General features: G+C 31.2%; 2 protein-coding genes across 2 annotated transcripts; both read right to left on the reverse strand.

The window, feature by feature from the left end:
- Positions 1-2,563: 2,563 nt before the first annotated feature.
- Positions 2,564-14,001, reverse strand: LOC144557633 (putative disease resistance protein At1g50180). Its single transcript, XM_078306232.1, has 4 exons — positions 13,212-14,001; positions 12,539-12,826; positions 11,590-12,085; positions 2,564-4,040 (listed from the first exon to the last, which is right to left on the reverse strand). The coding sequence occupies exons 1-3, from the start codon at positions 13,829-13,831 to the stop codon at positions 11,911-11,913; spliced, it is 1,083 nt and encodes a 360-aa protein (XP_078162358.1). The 5' UTR covers positions 13,832-14,001; the 3' UTR covers positions 2,564-4,040; positions 11,590-11,910.
- On the reverse strand, positions 2,714-11,822 carry LOC144557157 (putative disease resistance RPP8-like protein 2). Its single transcript, XM_078305686.1, has 2 exons — positions 11,590-11,822; positions 2,714-4,040 (listed from the first exon to the last, which is right to left on the reverse strand). Exons 1-2 carry the CDS (start codon positions 11,820-11,822, stop codon positions 2,714-2,716), a joined length of 1,560 nt encoding a protein of 519 aa, XP_078161812.1.
- Positions 14,002-20,188: the final 6,187 nt, after the last annotated feature.

Below are 20,188 nucleotides of genomic sequence, written 5' to 3' on the forward strand. Positions count from 1 at the left end.
TCTGGCTTGGAAGAACCTTCTCTGACTGATAGCTAGACTCCACTCTCTGGCGCTCGTCGTCGCTTTCTCTTCTTGACAAAACCTGAGGATACAATCTTCTGAGAAGAGAGATTTTTCAAATCACTCCAAAGTCGATTCCACAATATGAAATTCCATTTCAAGGGTTAACTATGTATAATAATTATTGAGCCCAATATGCCAGCGAGAAAATCGTTTCAATCCGGGCCCACTAATTATAGCCTTTACACCAATTTTTTTTATAAACCATAATTAGAAAATTGATTTTTACTAAACCAACATTATATATTTTTTTACAATAACCACAAAGATCGAACAGCCAATTCGGTCCCATATTTTTGTTTTTTTGAGACCGAATTGACTATTCGGTCCCCACTTTTTTTTTTGCATATTTTCGTGGACGCAGCCACATAAAATTAGAGAAAAGGCTGGACCAAATAGCCAATTCGGTCCCTTGTGGTTTCAGATTTTTTGTGGCCGCATGTTGGAAAAATTGTGATTTAGGTTTTTGTTTAGTGTAATTTAGGTTGTTGTACTGTAATTATTAATTGTATAATTTTTTAGTTTGCATGTAAAATAATTTACCGACATTTTTATTAGTATCCAACATAAAATACAAATTATCAAATTTAAAATACATATATTGAACAATCATAGATAATTTCAATGATCTTTGAATAATAAATGAAACTGTAATCCATTAAAAAAATAAGCAAACGCACACAATAATTAGTAAATGTATTTTAAAGTTATCAATGTTTAGAGAGCATGGGCTCGTCATCAATGTTTTGGCAATGAAACATCGATGCACTTCTGCTGTTGTTAAGTCGGGCATAAAGCATCAGTGTGTTATCAGTGATTTTGCACGGAAGCATCGTTTTTTTTTTTTTACTTTAAACAACCATAACTTTAGCCAGGAAAGTCAAATTTGTGCGTATGATCCCAATTCGGAAGGGGGACAAGACAGATCTGGATTTTGCCTCGTGGATCATCCCCGGTAATTCGACGGAATCAGAATTGCAAAAAAAGTCGTTTAGTGCCTCAAAAATTCAGTTCAAGTTTTCTATCAACGGTAGACATACAACGACCAGTATTTTATTTAGTATAATTTAGGTTTTTGTAGTGTAATTATTAATTGTGAATGATTTTTTTAGTGTAATTTAAGTTTATGTAATGTAACTATTAATTGTAGAATTATTTAGTTTGCAAGTAATTTAACTCTTTGCATATAGTATTAATCAATTGTTGAATGATTTAATGTTTTTAGTGTAATTTAGACATTTGTAGTGTAACTATAGAATAATGTTGAGTAATAGAATGAATGTTAATATTTAATTGGATTTGCATGTTAATATATTTTTGGAGGAAGAAGAAGGGTACTTAAAAAAAAAAATACATCGGACCGAAATGCCAATTCGGTCCCAGCTGAAAAAAAAAAAAATACATGGGACCGAATTGGCATTTCGGTCCCAAAAAAAATTCGCATTTACACCAGCAGCTGCACCGTATAGTGAAAAAATATGTGAAATAAGTGGGGACCGAATAGTTAAATCGGTCCAAAAAAAAATGCGAGACCAAATTGGATTTTCGGTCTCTTTGTTGATGTTTTTGTAAAAAATAAAAATAATCATGTTGGTTTGATAAAAATCAATTTCTTAATTATGGTTTATAAAAAAAAGATTCCCTTTACACAGCCAATTCTCAGCGAGCAGAAACAAATTTCTAAAAAATAACAAAAGGCTACGAAATTTAAGAAAAAGAAATTCGTCGGATTAAGATGTCAGCGTACATTTGACATTTTGTGAAGTTATTATTACACAAGAGCGATAAGAAATTATCATAAGTTTTTTCTATTATTAATAATATGTATTCGTATATTGCAACATAAATATATTATAAGAGAAAAAAAATATTTTAAAAAATTATTAAAAATAATAATTATTCAACAATTATGAATAATATTAAAATAGAGTGGTTCTAAATTTAAATTATAAATAAAAAGTCAAGTAGTATAATAAAATTTAATGAAAATAACGTTTTAATAGTAATTATATTATACATCTCGTATTTACCAGAGGGAAAACAAAAATTCACGTGTCGTGTAAAGGCTATAATTTAGTGGGCCCGGGCTAAAACAATTTTATGTATGTGTTTGACAATATATATAGTTAAAGATAGATTTAAGTGAAGATATAAAAAAATTAATTATTTGATTTAAGTTTTTTTTAATGTAATTTGAATTTTTTTTATATAATATAAAATGATAAGTATTTAGTTAAATGATCATAAAATTCTCAGTTAGTAAATAGTTGACTCCATAAGAAAACAAAAAAGTTATTTAATTAAATTATATATGTTTAGTATGATGAAATGGGGTAGTTATTATTTAGCAGTAATTTTTTTATTGCACCAAAAACAAAAAAAATAATATGTAAACATAAAAAAATGAGGGAAATATATTCGACAGGTCAGGTACATAGTCAAATATATGTTTCTAACTGTGTGAAGAAAAATTAGTAAATTACTAATGCAGGTCATATAAAAGTAAAAATTAAAAGAACAACTTATGGAACGTGTCGTACAAGCTGAAATTATAGTACGTATCAATTGAAGCAGTACATAACACCAAAAAGTATACAAGTTCAAATAAAATGTTATAAGAAGCAAGCCAACTATAATTAATAAATAAATGAACTCACCAATTATTATTGATTATTTCTACAGAGGGAATATGTTTTATTTTCCATTGGTCTTCTCCTTCCAGCCTTGATTTGAACTCATTCGAACAATGTATAATTAACTCTTGAAGGTTGACTAGATATTGCAAGTCAGGAACTATCTTCATCATCGAGTAACCCCACAGCTCGAGTTGGTTGAGCATGGGCATAGCACCCTCCTCTATTTTCCATTCCTCCAAATAACGTACATCAAGTCTCAATTGTTGCAAGCGACCAAAACCTCCCCTGGAGCAGATCATTTGTTTCCCATCAGCTGCTTGCATGGATGCATTATATATACGGAGTACCTTGAGGTTTGGCAACTTCTCTAGTTGGGGCATCGGGTCTTCCTCTAAAGCAAACAACCCACCCCATGAAGTAAGTGATAGCTTAACAAGATGTGGTGGGAACAGGGTACAATCATCAACTTCTTTCCTGGGCCATTTGCACATCACTAGGCTAAATGAGTGCAAATTGTTGTGGTTTCTGAATGCAGAAATGCAATCTGGAAATGTCATTTGCACGTTGCGGGTCATTTCTAAATGCAGAGAACCCAGATGATTTAGGTTGCTTAACAACATGATCAATGGTTCCCCTGCAACATCTTCAGGTATAACAATCCCCAACTTACGAATATTGGGAAAGTTAGGTAGCTCTGCAACCCAGCCTTGCCTGGCTCTCACTCCTTTTAAGGTCAGTAAACTTTGCAAATCTGCTGCTGATGGTGGTCCCTCTGGAGCTACTTGACATAAAAAACAGCAGGTGAACTTGATATGCCTCAACTGTTTATTACCCCAAAAGGACTGAGGAAACTTGTGTGCCCCGATTTGTTTTTTACAAAACCATGTACACACCGTTTGAAGATTCTTCATATAAGTTAAAGGAGATCTTTTAAAAAACCTACAAGGGGGATGCTTGCGGCAATACGAAGTCGAATAAGTAGTACATTGAAACGCGAAGTACTTCAAGCCCTTCAACTTCAAATAGTTTGTCTCATGTAAAGGTTTGTTTTCTTCTTTGGTAATGTGTAAAACTCGTAGCGCTCTAAACCTATTGAAATCTGGTTCATCTGCGAAACTTATCAAAGAGCGAAGGTTTGTGGAAGCTTGTTCTATCATCTTATCACCGTGAAGTGCAGCACGACGTGCACTTGTTCTACAACTCAAGTTGGTGTCATTCTTCAAGACCACCATCAGAAAATTATTCTCCTTGGCCTTTCGTATGGCCAGGTCCCGTAGGAGATCATGGGTATGACAATACTTGATTTTACCTATCCAAGATCTCCTTGAGAGTTGCACCATGCACCTGTTAGTTACCACGAAAGTTGAATTGAATTGGATCATTCATTTAATTAAATCCTAATTGCAGAAATTAAATTGAACTTATGCAGCGAATAATTCTGTTAATATTAGTTCTTTCTTTTATTGTTAATAATAGTTTTTATTGACCATAATTATAATTTATTGACTTACTTTTCGTTAGTGATAATTCCTAAGAATCATCCGAAATTTTTAAATATACCATACTTTCAAAAAAAAAACCAAACAACCACAACTTCTGAAAATTTCGATTTTTGACATGGCCGCATCCCCTAGGTGCGGCCACCTCTTTTCGGGCCGCATCTAGGGGATGCAGCCACCCTTTTTTTTTCCATTCAAATTGAACTGCACGAAGAAGAGAAAAAAGCCAAAAAAAAAAAAAAAAAAAGGTGGCCGCATCCCCTAGATGCGGCCCGCAGAAAAGTGGCCGCATTTTGGGAATGCGGCTATGTCAAAATTCGAAATTTTGAGAGAAAGTGATGGTTTGGTTTTTTTTTTTTTTGTATAATGGTATATTTAAAAATTTCGGAAGAATCATATTCGATCGTTACATGATTCGGAAATTGCAATTAGACATTTTCATTTAAATTATACCTTCGCTAAGTTTTTGACTGGATATTATTAATTTAGAAAATTTAATTTTGTAATTTAATTCAAGGTACAATAAGATCATCATCTTTGGAAAGAAATCGATTAATATTGTGCCTAAAAAAAACTGATGTTAAATAAAGAGCAATAAAAGCAGTGTTGTAATGTTGTAAATTTTGTAGTTTAGAATATAATATTAAAAAATTAAATAATTATTACCTTGTAATTAAGTTATATTTTATTTAAAGGTTGTAAATTTATCTTTAAACATCAAAACAGTTTGAAGGATTTCATTGATGGAAAAGAAGAATGAAATTACTAGTAAATATTTACTAATTGGATTCTTTGTAATAAAAATAAATTTCGGGCTATCGGAAAAAATCTTCCAGGGACATCGGTGAAGAATAGCCATGAAATAAGCTAATACAATCTATGAAAGGATAAAAATAGCCATTAAACTCCCAAGATTACTTCCACTTTTGGTATTTAATTGATTTTAGATTTCAAGGGTTTTCTTTAAAGGGGAATTGAAATCTGACTTCTAAATGGATATTCTCTAGATTAATTAACTAAAAAGAAAAATTAGTACTCACCGCTGTACAGAGAAAAAAAATACTAATTGAAGTATGACATAATAGTAAAAATTTGACTTATGTCAAAACAAGAAATTAAATAAGTTTGAATTTACTATGTTATAAATTAATTATAACGTTTGATATACTTAAAAAAAAAAGGGCTGGAATCTCAAAGAATTATTAGAACTGGGATAGGAAGATTACAAGAAAAATAAAAGAATCACAAAAACTAATTCAAAAATAAAGCAATTTTAAAATGAATTAAACTTCTGGAACTTAGAAAATAAAAAAAAAGTTTGAAAATATTAAAACAAAATTAAGAAAATAGAAATCATTAGTAACATGGGGAATCTTGTTTAAGAGCGACAATTAAGCTCGTCGGAGATTATTGTGAGAGCGGTAATTTAAAATTTTAATTTGGTTAAAGGAATTTGATTGAACACCTTATGATTATTGTTATTAATTGCAAAATGGAAGGGATTTAATCATTTCACAACATTAAAAAATTTTGGGGGTGAATATGTTCATTGAAATATGGTCCTTGTACCATTAAAGGATTAGGAGTTGGCTACGGTGCTACATGTAGCATAGAGGATTTTGTGCAACGACTCAATATTTAAGTTTTCAAAATCTTAATGGTCGATCTGAACCGTTCAACATGATCTCCATATGAATATGTACTTGCAAACCAAATTTTACATTTTTTAGAAATTTTTTACTATTTATTTAGATATGTAGAAAATCACTTGATTGGAATGGTACAGAATTTTCAGATCATTGGTGACATGAGAAAAAAAGAAATATAAAGCATGAACGTGAAGTAAAACATTCGCTTTACTTCACGTTCATATCTTCAATTTTAAAGTTCAAAACGTCGATCCAAACCGTTCAAGTTGATCTCCATACTAAATTGTGCTTGGAGACCAAATTTTATATTTTTTGGAAATTTTTTACTATTTCTTTAGAATTTTTGAAAATCACTGTTTTTGATGGTCTAGAATTTTCTGAAAAGCAGTGATTTTCAAAAATTCTAAAGAAATAGTAAAAAATTTCCAAAAAATATAAAATTTGGTCTCCAAGCACAATTTAGTATGGAGATCAACTTGAACGGTTTGGATCGACGTTTTGAACTTTAAAATTGAAGATATAAACGTGAAGTAAAACATTCGCTTTACTTCGCGAAGCACCGTAGCCCAACTCTATATATATATATATATAGAGAGAGAGAGAGAGAGAGAGGGGATCCACTTACATCTTTTTTTAGTGACACCAAATTATACCCTATATTTTTAAAATTCAAATAGTCGATCCAAACTATTCAACATGGTGAATATATTAAAATGTGCTTACAGATCAAATTTTACATTTTTTTTGAATTTTTTTAATATTTATTAAGATGGATACAAAAATTCAATGGTCTGAAAATAACGATTTTGTAAAATACTTAATAAATAGTAAAAAAATTGAAAAAAAAATGCAAAATTTGATCTACAATCACATTTTAATATATCAATCATGTTAAATAGTTTGGATCGACTATTTATAATTTAAAAACTTTGAAAATGTAGAGTGTAATTCGGTGTCACCAAAAAATGGTGTCAGTGGATCCCTCCTCATCAGTGGCGAGGCCAAAATTTGAGTTAGGGGTAGGCAGAAATCAAATTCATTTTTTTTAAACGGGTTCGGGTTCAAAACACTTTCTAAATTACAAATGACATATTGGTACATATTCTAAATTACAGATTCTTATTTGTATTTGTATTGCCCAAATGAAGCTAAAATATTCTCTATTCTTATTTGTATTTGTATCTTATTACAGATTCTTATTTGTCAGCTAGTCTAATAGTAGAGAGTAGACAATAACAATCTTGGGAAAAAGTAAAACAATTATAGGAAAAAGTAAACAAAATTCTAATAGAAAGGCGGAGGTTTTTTTTGGGACTGATATTCTCTCTGGGCTGAATTATAGTATATTAGTATGGAAATAAGATTATTTTCCAGGAGTATACAAACCCAACAAAAGAATTTGATTCAAAAAAAAAAAAAAAACATAGGGGTAGGCAAATGCCTACCGCTGTACAGTGCTAGCCTCGCCACTGCTCCTCATACATATAGATATATAGAGAGAGAGAGAGTTGGGCTACGATGCTATGCGTATATAGTGTCGTTCTGTGCTATACGTTTTTTAACCATCTGATAAACTTTTAGATCAGTGCAAGAAAAAGTCCCTCCGTTAGTTTTTTTTTTTTTTTAAAAATTGGAAGTCCCTCTGTTAGTACTTTTTCCTCAAATTAAAAACAGAGAGACCAGTCCTTCACCGCCAGCTACTCGGCACCCCGCTCTCAAGTCCCCTTGTGTCCCTTGCTTCCTGTCCGTCGATTCCATCCCTCACCACTATCGCTCGCCCCACCCTGCTAGCCGCTCTTCTCCCTCTAGACAAATTCCTAACTTGTACCAACGACTCCAAAAAGACTTGTTCAGAAAAATTTGAGAGATAGGGAATCAGATAGAGAAATGAGTTCTTGCCTGATCCAAGAAGATCAAGATAAATCTTGATTCAAGTATAGTGACGATAGCTTTAGAACAAATGAGAACAAATGAGAGATCGTGATCAGAGACTTTTCATTATTTTTCTTCTATTTCATAGAACTTGTTGATTCAAACCAAGAGAGAATGCTAACGGAGAGTCCGTAGTACACTTTTTTAATGTTTTATGTCTCAGTTAGACCCATCCAGACAGGGGCGGAAGATAGTGCATTTGAAAAGTGGCTGAGTAAACCCTAACATTCCAAACTTTTTTAACTAGCATTTACAAATTTTACTAAAGTTTATATTTTGAATGCTTCAGCCACCCCTGTTATGATACAGAAAATTTAAAGAGTTCATATGTAAAAGTAACATCAATTTTTAATTGGTTTGGGATGGTTTCATGTGACCCGTGACCAAAGTCAAAAGTTGTTTAATATTATATAATATAGTCTATCATTCGTTTTGGGATGGTTTTGCCAGATCCATCAAAGTGATTTAATATTATAATATAGAAAGTCACAAGTTAAAATTGGAAAAAGACAACATGCACTCGGAACCGAAAAAACAATAAATTATTGTTAGTTTAGAAGAACAAAAAAAGCTTTTCTAAAAATAGAAAGCAAAGAAAGTAGTTTCTCCGGTTAGAAAAAAAAAAATCAAAATAAGAACGATAAAATTAACGCTCTATTAATAATCATTCTATATATTTCGAAAATAGTAAATTAATTTCTGAAGTTAAAAAATTTCAAAAGAAGAAAGATAAAATTAGTGTTCTCATTTACGGGTTTTCTATATATTTCGACGTCTATATGCTTAATTAAAATTTTAGCTCAGATGAGATTATTGTCGAATTTTATCTTTTAGCAAAGCGTAGGTCTAAATTAAAAAAAATATAAAAAAAATATGATGTTTGAATATACTATGTTTTTTTTTTTGTTAAACATGTCATTTATTGGTGTTTGTTAATTATTGTAAGTTTTCTAAAATCAAATAGTGAAAAATCATATTATTTTAGTCAGTTAGCCTCCCCTATACTCAAAGTTGTGTTCCGCCCCTGCATCCAGAGATCTAGTTTTGCACGAATCTCAAAGTCAATCTGACAGTTGAAAAGTCTTAGCACAACACGACACTATATATGCATACCACTATAGCCTAACTCTCTCTTTCTCTCTCTCTATATATATATAGAGAGAGAGAGAGGAGGGTTAAAATGCACTATCTTTTTGTGCTCCTAATGTGCACCCTCACCTCATATTTTCATTTTCAAAGTTTAAATAGTTGATTCGAACCTTCCAACGTATTCTTCATATTAAAATGTGTTTGGAGATCAAATTTTACATTTTTTGGAAAAATTTTACTATTTTTCAGAATTTTTGAAAATCATCACTTTTCTGAATTTTTTTTATTATTGTTTAGTTTAATCAAAAATTCTGAAAAAAATACTAAAAATTTCAAAAAATATAAAATTTGGTCTCCAAGCACATTTTAATATGAAGAACACGTTGGAAGGTTCGAATCAACTATTTGAACTTTGAAAATGAAAATATATGAGGTGAGGGTGCACATTAGGAGCACAAAAAGATGGTGCATTTTAACCCTCCTCATATATATAGAGAGAGAGACAGAGAGAGAGAGAGAGATGGTCTACGGTACATTGCAATATATAGCCTTCCTTGTACATTGCACTATAAATCACGTTATTCAAAGTTCAAATAACCGATTCAAACCATTCATCTTGTTGTCCATATTAATATGTGTTTGGAGACCAAATTTTACATTTTTTTGGAATTTTTTTACTATTTTTTTAGATTTATTGAAAATCGCTATTTTTTATGGTCCAGATTTGTCTGAAAACAACGATTTTCAATAAATCTAAAAACATAGTAAAAAAAATTCCAAAAAATGTAAAATTTGGTCTTCAAACACATTAATATGGACAATAAGATGAAGAGTTTGGATCGGTTATTTGGACTTTGAATCACGTAATTTATAGTGCAATGTACCATAACCCATCTCTCTCTCTCTCTTTTGAAAATCTTCGCAGAAGTTGCGAAGTCGTGAGGGGGAATCGAACTCTCGACCTTTGCGTACAACAACTCTAGGACTTTTTCCTAGCCAATTGTGCTACCTCCCCTTTCTCCTCTCTCTCTCTCTCTCTATATATATATATATATATATATATATATATATAGAGAGAGAGAGAGAGAGAGAGAGAGTTAGGCTTGGGTGCTATGGATAGCATAGTGGCCTCTATGCTACGGCTCAATATTCGAGTTTTCAAAATCCAAACGGTCGATCCGAACCGTTCATCTTATTCTCCATATTAATATCTGCTTGGAGACCAAATTTTACATTTTTCTGAATTTTTTTACTATTTATTAAGTATTTTACAAAATTGTTGATCCAACGGTAGCTGCACAAAACAGTAAAACCGTTGGATTAGCAATTTTCAAAGTGGCTTAATAAATAGTAAAAAAATTCAGAAAATTATAAAATTTGGTCTCCAAGCAGATATTAATATGGAGAATAAGATGAATGGTTCGGATCGACCGTTTGGATTTTGAAAACTCGAATATTGAGCCGTAGCATAGAGGCCACTATGTTATCCATAGCACCCAAGCCTAACTCTCTCTCTCTCTCTCTCTCTCTCTCTATATATATATATATATATATATATATATATATAGAGAGAGAGAGAGAGAGAGAGAGGGGAGAAAGGGGAGGTAGCACAATTGGCTAGGAAAAAGTCCTAGAGTTGTTGTACCCAAAGGTCGAGAGTTCAATTCCCCCTCACGACTTCGCAACTTCTGCGAAGATTTTCAAGAGAGAGAGAGAGAGAGAGAGAGAGAGAGATGGGTTATGGTACATTGCACTATAAATTACGTGATTCAAAGTCCAAATAACCGATCCAAACTCTTCATCTTATTGTCCATATTAATATGTGTTTGGAGACCAAATTTTACATTTTTTGGAATTTTTTTTACTATGTTTTTAGATTTATTGAAAATCGTTGTTTTCAGACAAATCTGGACCATAAAAAATAGCGATTTTCAATAAATCTAAAAAAATAGTAAAAAAATTCCAAAAAAATGTAAAATTTGGTCTCCAAACACATATTAATATGTTTTCGGTAGCACTTCGGCCGAAGTACTACCGGTCCAAATTTCAAATTTAAAAAGTCGATCTGAACTGTTCATCTTGTTCTCCATATTAATATGTGCTAGGAGACCAAATTTTATATTTTTCTGAATTTTTTTACTATATATTAAGTCACTTTGAAAATCGCTGATCCAATGGTGGCTTAACAAAACAGTGCTACTGTTGGATCAGCGATTTTCAAAGTGGCTTAATAAATAGTAAAAAAATTCAGAAAAATGTAAAATTTGGTCTCCAAGCACATATTAATATGGAGAACAAGATGAATGGTTCAGATCGACTTTTTGGATTATGAAATTTTAAATTTGGACCGGTAGCACTTCGGTCCATATGCTACCGAAACCATATTAGTCAATCTCTCTCTCTATATATATATTTATATATCGAATTTTTATTTGATATTACTGTGATTAACTAACTCGTGAATTTATTGATATGCTTTTCAAAGCATTATTATAAATAAGAGGATATTGTAATTGCATGTTCCTTCGGTTGCCAAATTTATAATTTACCAAAAGTAATATAGAGATAGACATGAAAATTGTTGGGCAAAATTGCATTTTCAATATCATAATGTGAATTTGATGCTTAGAATAAAAAACTATCCATGTCTATTAAAAAGAAACTGGAAAGACTATATGTACCTGCAGTTGACAAGATAATTTAATGATAATAAATATAAAGTACCTTTCCACAAGTTCCTCCAAATAGCTTTCAGCAATGTCCTCCAATGATTTTATCCCCTCTTGTCGTATAAATCCTTCTGCAATCCATAATTGAATCAGAGTTGTTGCTTTGATTTGATAGTCCTCAGGAAAAACACCAAAATACATGAAGCAAGGTTTGAGAGCAATTGGTAGATCCTCATAACTGGTGGATATAACACCCGTGAAGATGCTACCATCAGTCTGCCAATCCATTTTTTGCATCACCTCATCCCATGTAATGTGATCAGGATTTTTTCTTGATAAGATTCCGCCAACAACTACCAATGCTAGAGGCCATCCATTACATTTTTTTGGTAAATTGAGTTACTATGGGAAGTACTTCATTGGGACATTCTTTGGCAAAACGATTAGGAAAAACCTTCTTCAGTAATAGATGTTTGCTTTCATCTTCATTTAAGGGCTCTATCTTGTGTGGGATAGATATAATGTCGGCCTCTTCAGCGAGGTTAATGAACCTGATATTAATCAATACACAAATCAGAAGAAGCATATTTTATGAGAAGGAATCACTTGGCAATGGTTATTTTGACAATCTTAACAATAGTTAATTCTTTTTTTATAAAAATGATGCCAAATTGAAAATTTTAAAGATAAATTTATAGATATATTAATTAAGGGACATATAGATAGTCTAACAACCATATTTTATGTAATTCAAATTATTGTTTGAAAATACATCGATCAAGGGCCGTTAATTTCATACCATGACATTTTAAGTTATTTGATTTATGGTAGAACATACATCAAATCTTATCATATTTATATGTATTATAGGTGGATAATATAGATCATGTCATTCTTATTGGATTTCAAATTTAAGATTGTCAATATAAAGAATTGTTAAATCTTCCCTTGAGTAATTAATGTAACACTATTTTTTTTTTACAATAAAAGAAATGCAAACAAACCTGGTAGTAATTAATACTCGACTTCCATTATTAGCATTAGGAAGAGCAGCTTGAAGTTGGGTCCAAATATTATTGCTTGACCATAAATCATCCAATACAACTAGATATTTTTTCTCTCTCAAGGAGTTGTTAAGCTCTATAAGGAAATAATCTTCTCTCTTATTCTGCCTCTCCGAGTCATCTACCTTTCGAATCTTCTCTAGCATCGTCATCAAAATATCAATTAGCTTGTATTGTTGTGAAATAGTTAACCACATGGAAATGCCAAAGTGACGTTTAACTTCATCACTGTAAAATGCATCAAATAAATTAATTAGATGATTTGTATACAACATACTTATACATACAAGTTGGAAATAAACACAAATTAAGATTTTACCAAACTACAAAGCTTTCAACACTGATAGTTAAATAATTAAATTTATTGTTTTACAATAGTTATAATTATTGAATTGTTTAATATTAAAAAAGAGAGCATGTTAGAAGTAATATCACACATTTAATTTGCGACGATTTGTCCCTCCCTATACAATTATTTTTATAGTAAACAACCATTTTAGTTTATAACATTATTCTCTTCAGGGAAAAAGTTACCAAATTAAAAATTAAACTATTTATCATATGACACATGTTTTAAAACAATGAATTTGCTATGTTATTCAGCAGTAGTTACCTTTTGTACGCCTCTTTTGCAAGTGTAGTTTTTCCTGATCCACCGGCCCCAACAATTGAGATCACAGCTCGCCTTGTATCTTTTGGATCAATGAGTTGGTTGACAATTGTTTTCTTTTCTTTGTCGAAGCCGACAACCTCCATTTCATCTATGTCAGGATTAAAGAACGGCCTTATAGGCTGCTCGACAGAGGCCCCACTACTAGCTTCTTCAAGATCTAATCCGTACTTTTCTTTGTTATCTTTGATTTCACTGAGCCTCTTCTGTATGTTGTCGATCTCACTACCAACTTTGTGTTCGGAAATTAGTTTCATGGGCATCTTGCCTATCCTTTTGAGTTTGTTGCAAAGGCCTTCCCGTTTACCTCCTCCAACCTCAACCAAAAACTTCTCCAATACATCTTCAATTAAATACCCAGCCTCCTGAATCTCATTCACCCATGTTTTTACCCTTTCATTTTTGTGGTGTTTTGCGTCTGCATCTTTCAAGAAAGATTGGATCCAAGTGAGGTCGCGTTGAACCTGCTCGACCTTGGCACGTACCCCATAGAGAAAGAGTGCTTCCTGAACAACCGCATCGGCCAGCTTGCCAAGAACAAGGTTCACGATAGTCTCAGCCATCTTTTTAATTTGTAAAAAACGGTTACTGAGTAGTTAACGATAAAGGTTATTGAGTAGTTAACGATAGTGTGGCCTTTAAGTATGACAATAGAGTATATATAGGTATGAGAGCAAAAGAATGAGTAATTATCGTTCATTACTCAGTATGCTTTTTATACTTATTAAAGAGATTGATTCTTTTCTTAGGTGGTTCCATGTTGATATCTCTTTTTATACAAATTAAAGAGATTGATTCTTTTTTTTCTTTTTATATATTTCCCTATCAACCTTTATATCCTATGTCTTATTTTCTTTCTTTAATTTGTTTTTGGCACATAATTGGTAGATAAGTGATCTGTGTTGGGTAAAGAATCAATCTTTCATGCATTAGTGTTTCTAATACATTAAAAAAAGTATCAACCTTTTACAGATATCCAAAACACACCTCTACATGCTATGAATATTATTTTTTATTTGCACATACTATGAACAGAAGGAAGCAACGCATGCTTAATTGCAACACGCCATGATCTTGATTAATTCAATTTGAATCCACATTAGAGTTTTTAACAAAAACATCACTTGTCACAAGTTTTATTAAAATGTATATCTTTAATTAAATCAGTGGAAGAGTTAGTTGTTACAAGCTCGGCCCAAAAAAAAAAGAATCTAAATTACGATACATAATGCATTTAGGAAATTTCAGTATTTCACAATATTTGAATAGATGACTCTAGAATGACTTGGGAATTTATAAAAACAATAGTTTACGATACTGAATGCATTCATAAAATATGTATAGAGTATTGCTAAATTTTTAAAAACAAAGATATATTATTAATTGTTAACATTTATTTAAAATGGAGATGGAACAAAAATGATTCAGCAGACCTGAATTCTTCACTCGGTTCAAATTTGATTAAACTCAGAATTTCTATTATATTGCTACCGAATACATACAAAATATTTTAAGGACTAGGTTCCTCCACAAATATTATTTTTTTGTTATAGACGACATAATTTGTAATTCCTTTATTATATAATAATAATGATATTTGAATTTATTTATGTTATCCTTTCTTTTTCTTTATGTGAAAGGCATCGCCTGCCTTTACCTTTATTTTCAAGTGCTACAAGGGAACCTTCAACATGCACCACTTATATTAATTAGCTTCCATTTAGGTTCACTATGGAAACTTTTTTCTATTGTCTGGGAATCAAATTTTAGAGATAAGGAATAAATCATGAATAGACTTAAGCAACCTCTTCATATTGGTAAAGCCAATCAATCGATCTCTTGTTCGTGAAGCTAATTTTTTTTTCCTTTTTTTTATGTTGGGGAATCTCTCTTTCTTTCCCTTCTTTATTTCCTCTTTTTCTTCAAGTGGATCCACTGTTATGCTGATTTAAACCGTCGGGGACTTGAGTGTGAAAGAATTAAAGAACAGAAGGTCTAATTTGCAATATTACTGGGATTAAACTAGACCTTTGGTTAAAGTGTAAACAAGATTTAGATACCATCTAATTAGAAGAGGAAAAATATTGGATTCATGCATACATCTAGATAAAAATAGTTAAAGGAGGGAGATAACAATACCAAATATTATCATACAATTGCCTCTCATAGATCAAAGAAAAACCAAATCACTCAACTAGACTGAAACTAGATTTCATGGTGGTGGAACAGGGGAACCTATCTGTTTCACGGTGCAAAGCTCCCCATCACTTTCTCAGGTTCTTGTGTTGTAAATTATAGCTTCAATCAATGTGAGTTATATATGAACATATTTTTTTTTATTATCTTAGTTATGAAGTTTTAATTCTGATTCTCAATTAAAATGAACTAATTATTTTATGTTGCCATATATCTATCAATTGGAGAACCGGAGAACAGACATATTTAGATGAGATGACTCGCTCAGACTTGGATGAGTAGCTAGCTCGGTCCATGTTGCCTTAGATGATGCAGAAAAATATCAGCACATTGCTCTGGTACCCGGCCACAGGATACAAGATCTCCAATGCATATGTAAGTATAAATTTGATAAAATTAGATAAAATTTTCTTTTGGATATGTAAGTAACTAAAAATGTAGTCGGACATCCACACATATCTCGAATAAATATATGCGCATCGATCCCATCTTGCTCTATTTGACATTTTCAGGTATTTCAAGTAAGAGAGGATTTTTTAAAAAGAAACCTTCTAAGATAATTTATTGAACACTGCACATGGAGTGGTTAGAATCAGTGTTGCAAATAACGGTATGAGATTATTGGACGGACCGGATACCGCAAAGCGATAATCAGTAATTTGTCCAATTATTCAGAATTATACGGACAATTTAACATTTTAACGAAATTTATGTATATAATATCATAATTTATAAAATAATTTATTTAACTCATTAAACTTATCAAATAAACTTAATTTAACTTAGTTCTATTATTATAATATGACACTATGCTTATTTTTTCTTACCGTGTAAGCACTTTACATGTGTAAGTAACACATTTATTTAATGAAAAACAATTCAAGAATTAAACTTTTACAAATACTAATAACATATTATTTGAAAGAAATCAAACATTCCAATATAAAATCACTAAATTTAGTTTATAATAACAACTTAGTTTCATCAATGAACATATTGTGCTAATTGAAAAAATTATATCAGTAAGTAAGAAAAATATATGGTATATAAATAACAGAAGAATTAATCAATTTCAAAGAAAATAAGAAGAAAAAATATATATATAAAATATTGGATGTATGTCTAAGCACAAATAAAACTATAATATACACTGGAATAAATTGAAATAAACAGGAATAAATGGACGATTAAAAAGTAAAATGGCCAATTAAGTGGAAAAAACGGCCAATTAATTATTTTCATCCACAAACAGGCACCGCCGTTAACGATTAAACGACTGTTAAGATCGTTTTTTACAGCACTGGTTAGAAGAGGATGAGAGGATCCGCCACGATCTTGCTTTATTTGACATTTCAAAAATAATACAATAAGTAATTTTTTTTGTGCAATCTGGATATATTCTATTCAAATGAAGACTAACATTACTCAAAAATACAAATGTGCAAATTTTAAAATTTTGAATCCAATGCACACACTACAGATATATAAGAATTTAGATTATGTATTTAAATTAAATTAATCAAGGATTTATTTTGTAAAATAGACAACGGAACCACATGACATGTTAATCTTATTCTTTCTTTTTCTTTATGTGAAAGGCATCGCATGCCTTTGTCTTTATTTTTAAGTGCTAGAAGGGTTCCACCACTTATATTAGCTTCCATTTGGGTTCACTAGAGAAACTTTTTTCTATTATGTCTGGGAATCAAATTTTAGAGATAAGGAATAAATCATGAATAGACTTAAGACCTCTTCATACTGGTAAAGTCAATCAATCTCTTGTTCGTGAAGCTAATTTTTATTTCCTTATTTTTTATGTTGGGGAATCTCTCTTTCTTTGCCTTCTTTATTTCCTCTTTTTCTTCAAGTGGTTCCTTCATTATTTCCTCTTTTTCTTTAAGTGGATCCACTGTTATGCTGATTTAAACTGTCGGGGACTTGAGTGTGAAAGAATTAAAGAATAGAAGGTCTAATTTGCAATATTACTAGGATTAAACTAGACCTTTGGTTAAAAAGTATAAACAGGATTTAGATACCATCTACTTAGAAGAGGAAAAATATTGGATTCATAGATCTAGATAAAAATAGTTTGAGGAAGGAGATAACAATACGAAATATTTTCATACAATTGCCTCTCATAGATCAAAGAAAAACAAAATCGATAACTCAACTAGAAATAGATGGTCAGAGCCCACCACTAACATGACCACCATACGACACCATATCTCTGATTTTTATAAGAAACTTTTAGGAATCCCTGGAGTAACATGTGCTCATTTAGATACACAATTTTGGGATGAAAGTGATAAACTAACTCCATAGTGTGGGAAAAATGGCACGGCGGAGCCGGCTCCGTCACATAATGGCATGGCACGTGTTACTGTTCCGTGTTGTGACTCACGTGTCACGTGCCGTGACCACCGCTTGATGTTTTGGTCACGGTATGACATGCGAAAGATCCGATCACAGCACGGCATGACACGTAATCACACGAGTCACGTGTAATAAGGACATTAGGTCTTAATCAAATGGTGAATCTTGAAGAAACTAACTTAAATTATGAAAAAATAGTTAAACGTGAGAAACATGACTAATTACGTTTGAACACGGCACGTAAATAGTCACAGCTTGACTCACGTGCCGTGACCACCCCTTAACATTTTGATCACGGCACGGCACGTTTTTTCCACTCTAGCTACTAACTCCCATAGAACAACAATCTTTAGAACTCTCTTTCACATTAGATGAGCTTAAAATTTCTGTCTTTGTTTGTGAACCCTGGCCCCGATGAATTTACTTTCAAATTCTACCAATATTTCTGGGAATTGATTTTATATTGTTTTTCAAGAAAAGTGACAATTGATTTTATATTGTTTTATTGGATTTGCTCTTGATTGATTGGGTATGCTTATTAATTTTGTCCTTCGATATGCACCACCTAACGAGTAATGGAGTACAACCTGATACCCACAATTAGGTTTAAAAAATAAATAAAACAATGAATGATGGAGTTATATATTAGAAAATTAAGCATACCTATTCTCTGCATTCTTTCACACCTATCGAAGGGAATCCGAATTATTTTAAAATTGAATGATATCAATATGAAGAACAAAAGGAGCAAAATTTAGTGTCCATTCATTCAACTTTAACCGAATCAATCAATGGCAAATCCAATAAAAGAAACTAAAATCAATTGACTCTTTTCCTTACAAAAAAAAACACTATATTATACAATATTTTAGATAAATAATATAAATACATTTAGTTTACTCATGTACTTTTTTGTATTAATCTATTAATTTTCCTCATGACGTATGAGAAAAATAAAAAATAAATAACAATTCAATTTTTCCAAAAGAAAAATGAATTATTTTGGATAAGTATTATGTAAATTTAAAAAAAATTAAAACATTCATGTCAACTGCAATAGTAATGTACAAATCCAATGAATTTTACAAACCAATATACATCAAATCTACCTCATTTTTTCTAGGACAACTAATGAGAAGATACCAGTGGTTGCTTCATTTTACGTAAATATGCCTTACACATGCATAACGCGCGAGTAGATAAGAAATTAACTAAAAAAACATCGTTTTAGAGAAATCTCCTTTCCAAATGAATTATTTTACCATCAACAATGTTCTTTTGCAGTTTCAACATTGGTGCCTTTGGTTGCTAAATCTATAAAGCACAAACATAAAACATAAATCAGTTGTTTAGTACTGATACTTGCATATAGTGTGCACCAAATGCAAAAATGAACCAAAAATTATATCTTAGATAAACCTATTAAAAAAGTCATCATTCAAGTGTTTGGATAATTCTAAACGTTTATCCTTTTATTACAAAAATGTTTATCAGTTTTTTAATTGTATGCATGATATGAATCAGATAATTGTGGTGCTATTTCAGATAACCGGCCTAAAATTAATAATTTATGCTTCTTTTATAGTAAATGAAACTGGGGGTCAAAAACATATAAGAACATGCTACTCAAAAACCATGTTCGCTTCAGTACCATACTGTTATGGTACAAAATCATTTGCATAGGTGCTTTTTATATTTGTAAGCTAAATCAATTGGTACTGATATTTGAATCTGCATATGCACTCGTCTCTCCCCATTAAGAGAATGCTAAGAATGGTGCATCACAATATGCTGTACTTCCAACAAGAAGAAAAATTAATATGAAGTAGAAATGGAAGTAGAGGAAGAAGTTATTCCTAAAAAAAAAAAAAACAAGGGCATCGGGACAATGTGACTGGAGATGATGTAATTCGTTGTAATGAAACTGAGGCTCTATAAACATAGGGGGTTCTAATACCTCATGTTTTATATTTTTATTTTAAATATTCAAATTGTCGATCCGAACCGCTCAACATGATATCCATACTAAATTCAGAGAACAAACAGAGAATTAGGTCATGAAGCAATCAGTAATTTTCATCAAAATTAAAGCACATCGTATATTTTATAGCAATTACTAGTTAAGTTAATATGATACATACTAGTAATGTCAAACTGGTATAATAATTTGAAATAAAATCCACATCAAGAGTACTTGCTACGGTTTTCATTTATATTTCATGGAAAGGATCTGATGGTATTAAGACGATAAATTAGGAAAATGATGGATATTTAAAATATTTAAGATTCACACCAACACTTGATGGTATTAAGACAATAACTTAAGGAAAAGGGATGGATCGATAATTAAA

The sequence above is a fragment of the Carex rostrata genome, chromosome 7 (genome assembly GCF_964058835.1).
Source record: "Carex rostrata chromosome 7, lpCarRost1.2, whole genome shotgun sequence".
In the NCBI taxonomy this organism is placed as follows: domain Eukaryota; kingdom Viridiplantae; phylum Streptophyta; class Magnoliopsida; order Poales; family Cyperaceae; genus Carex; species Carex rostrata.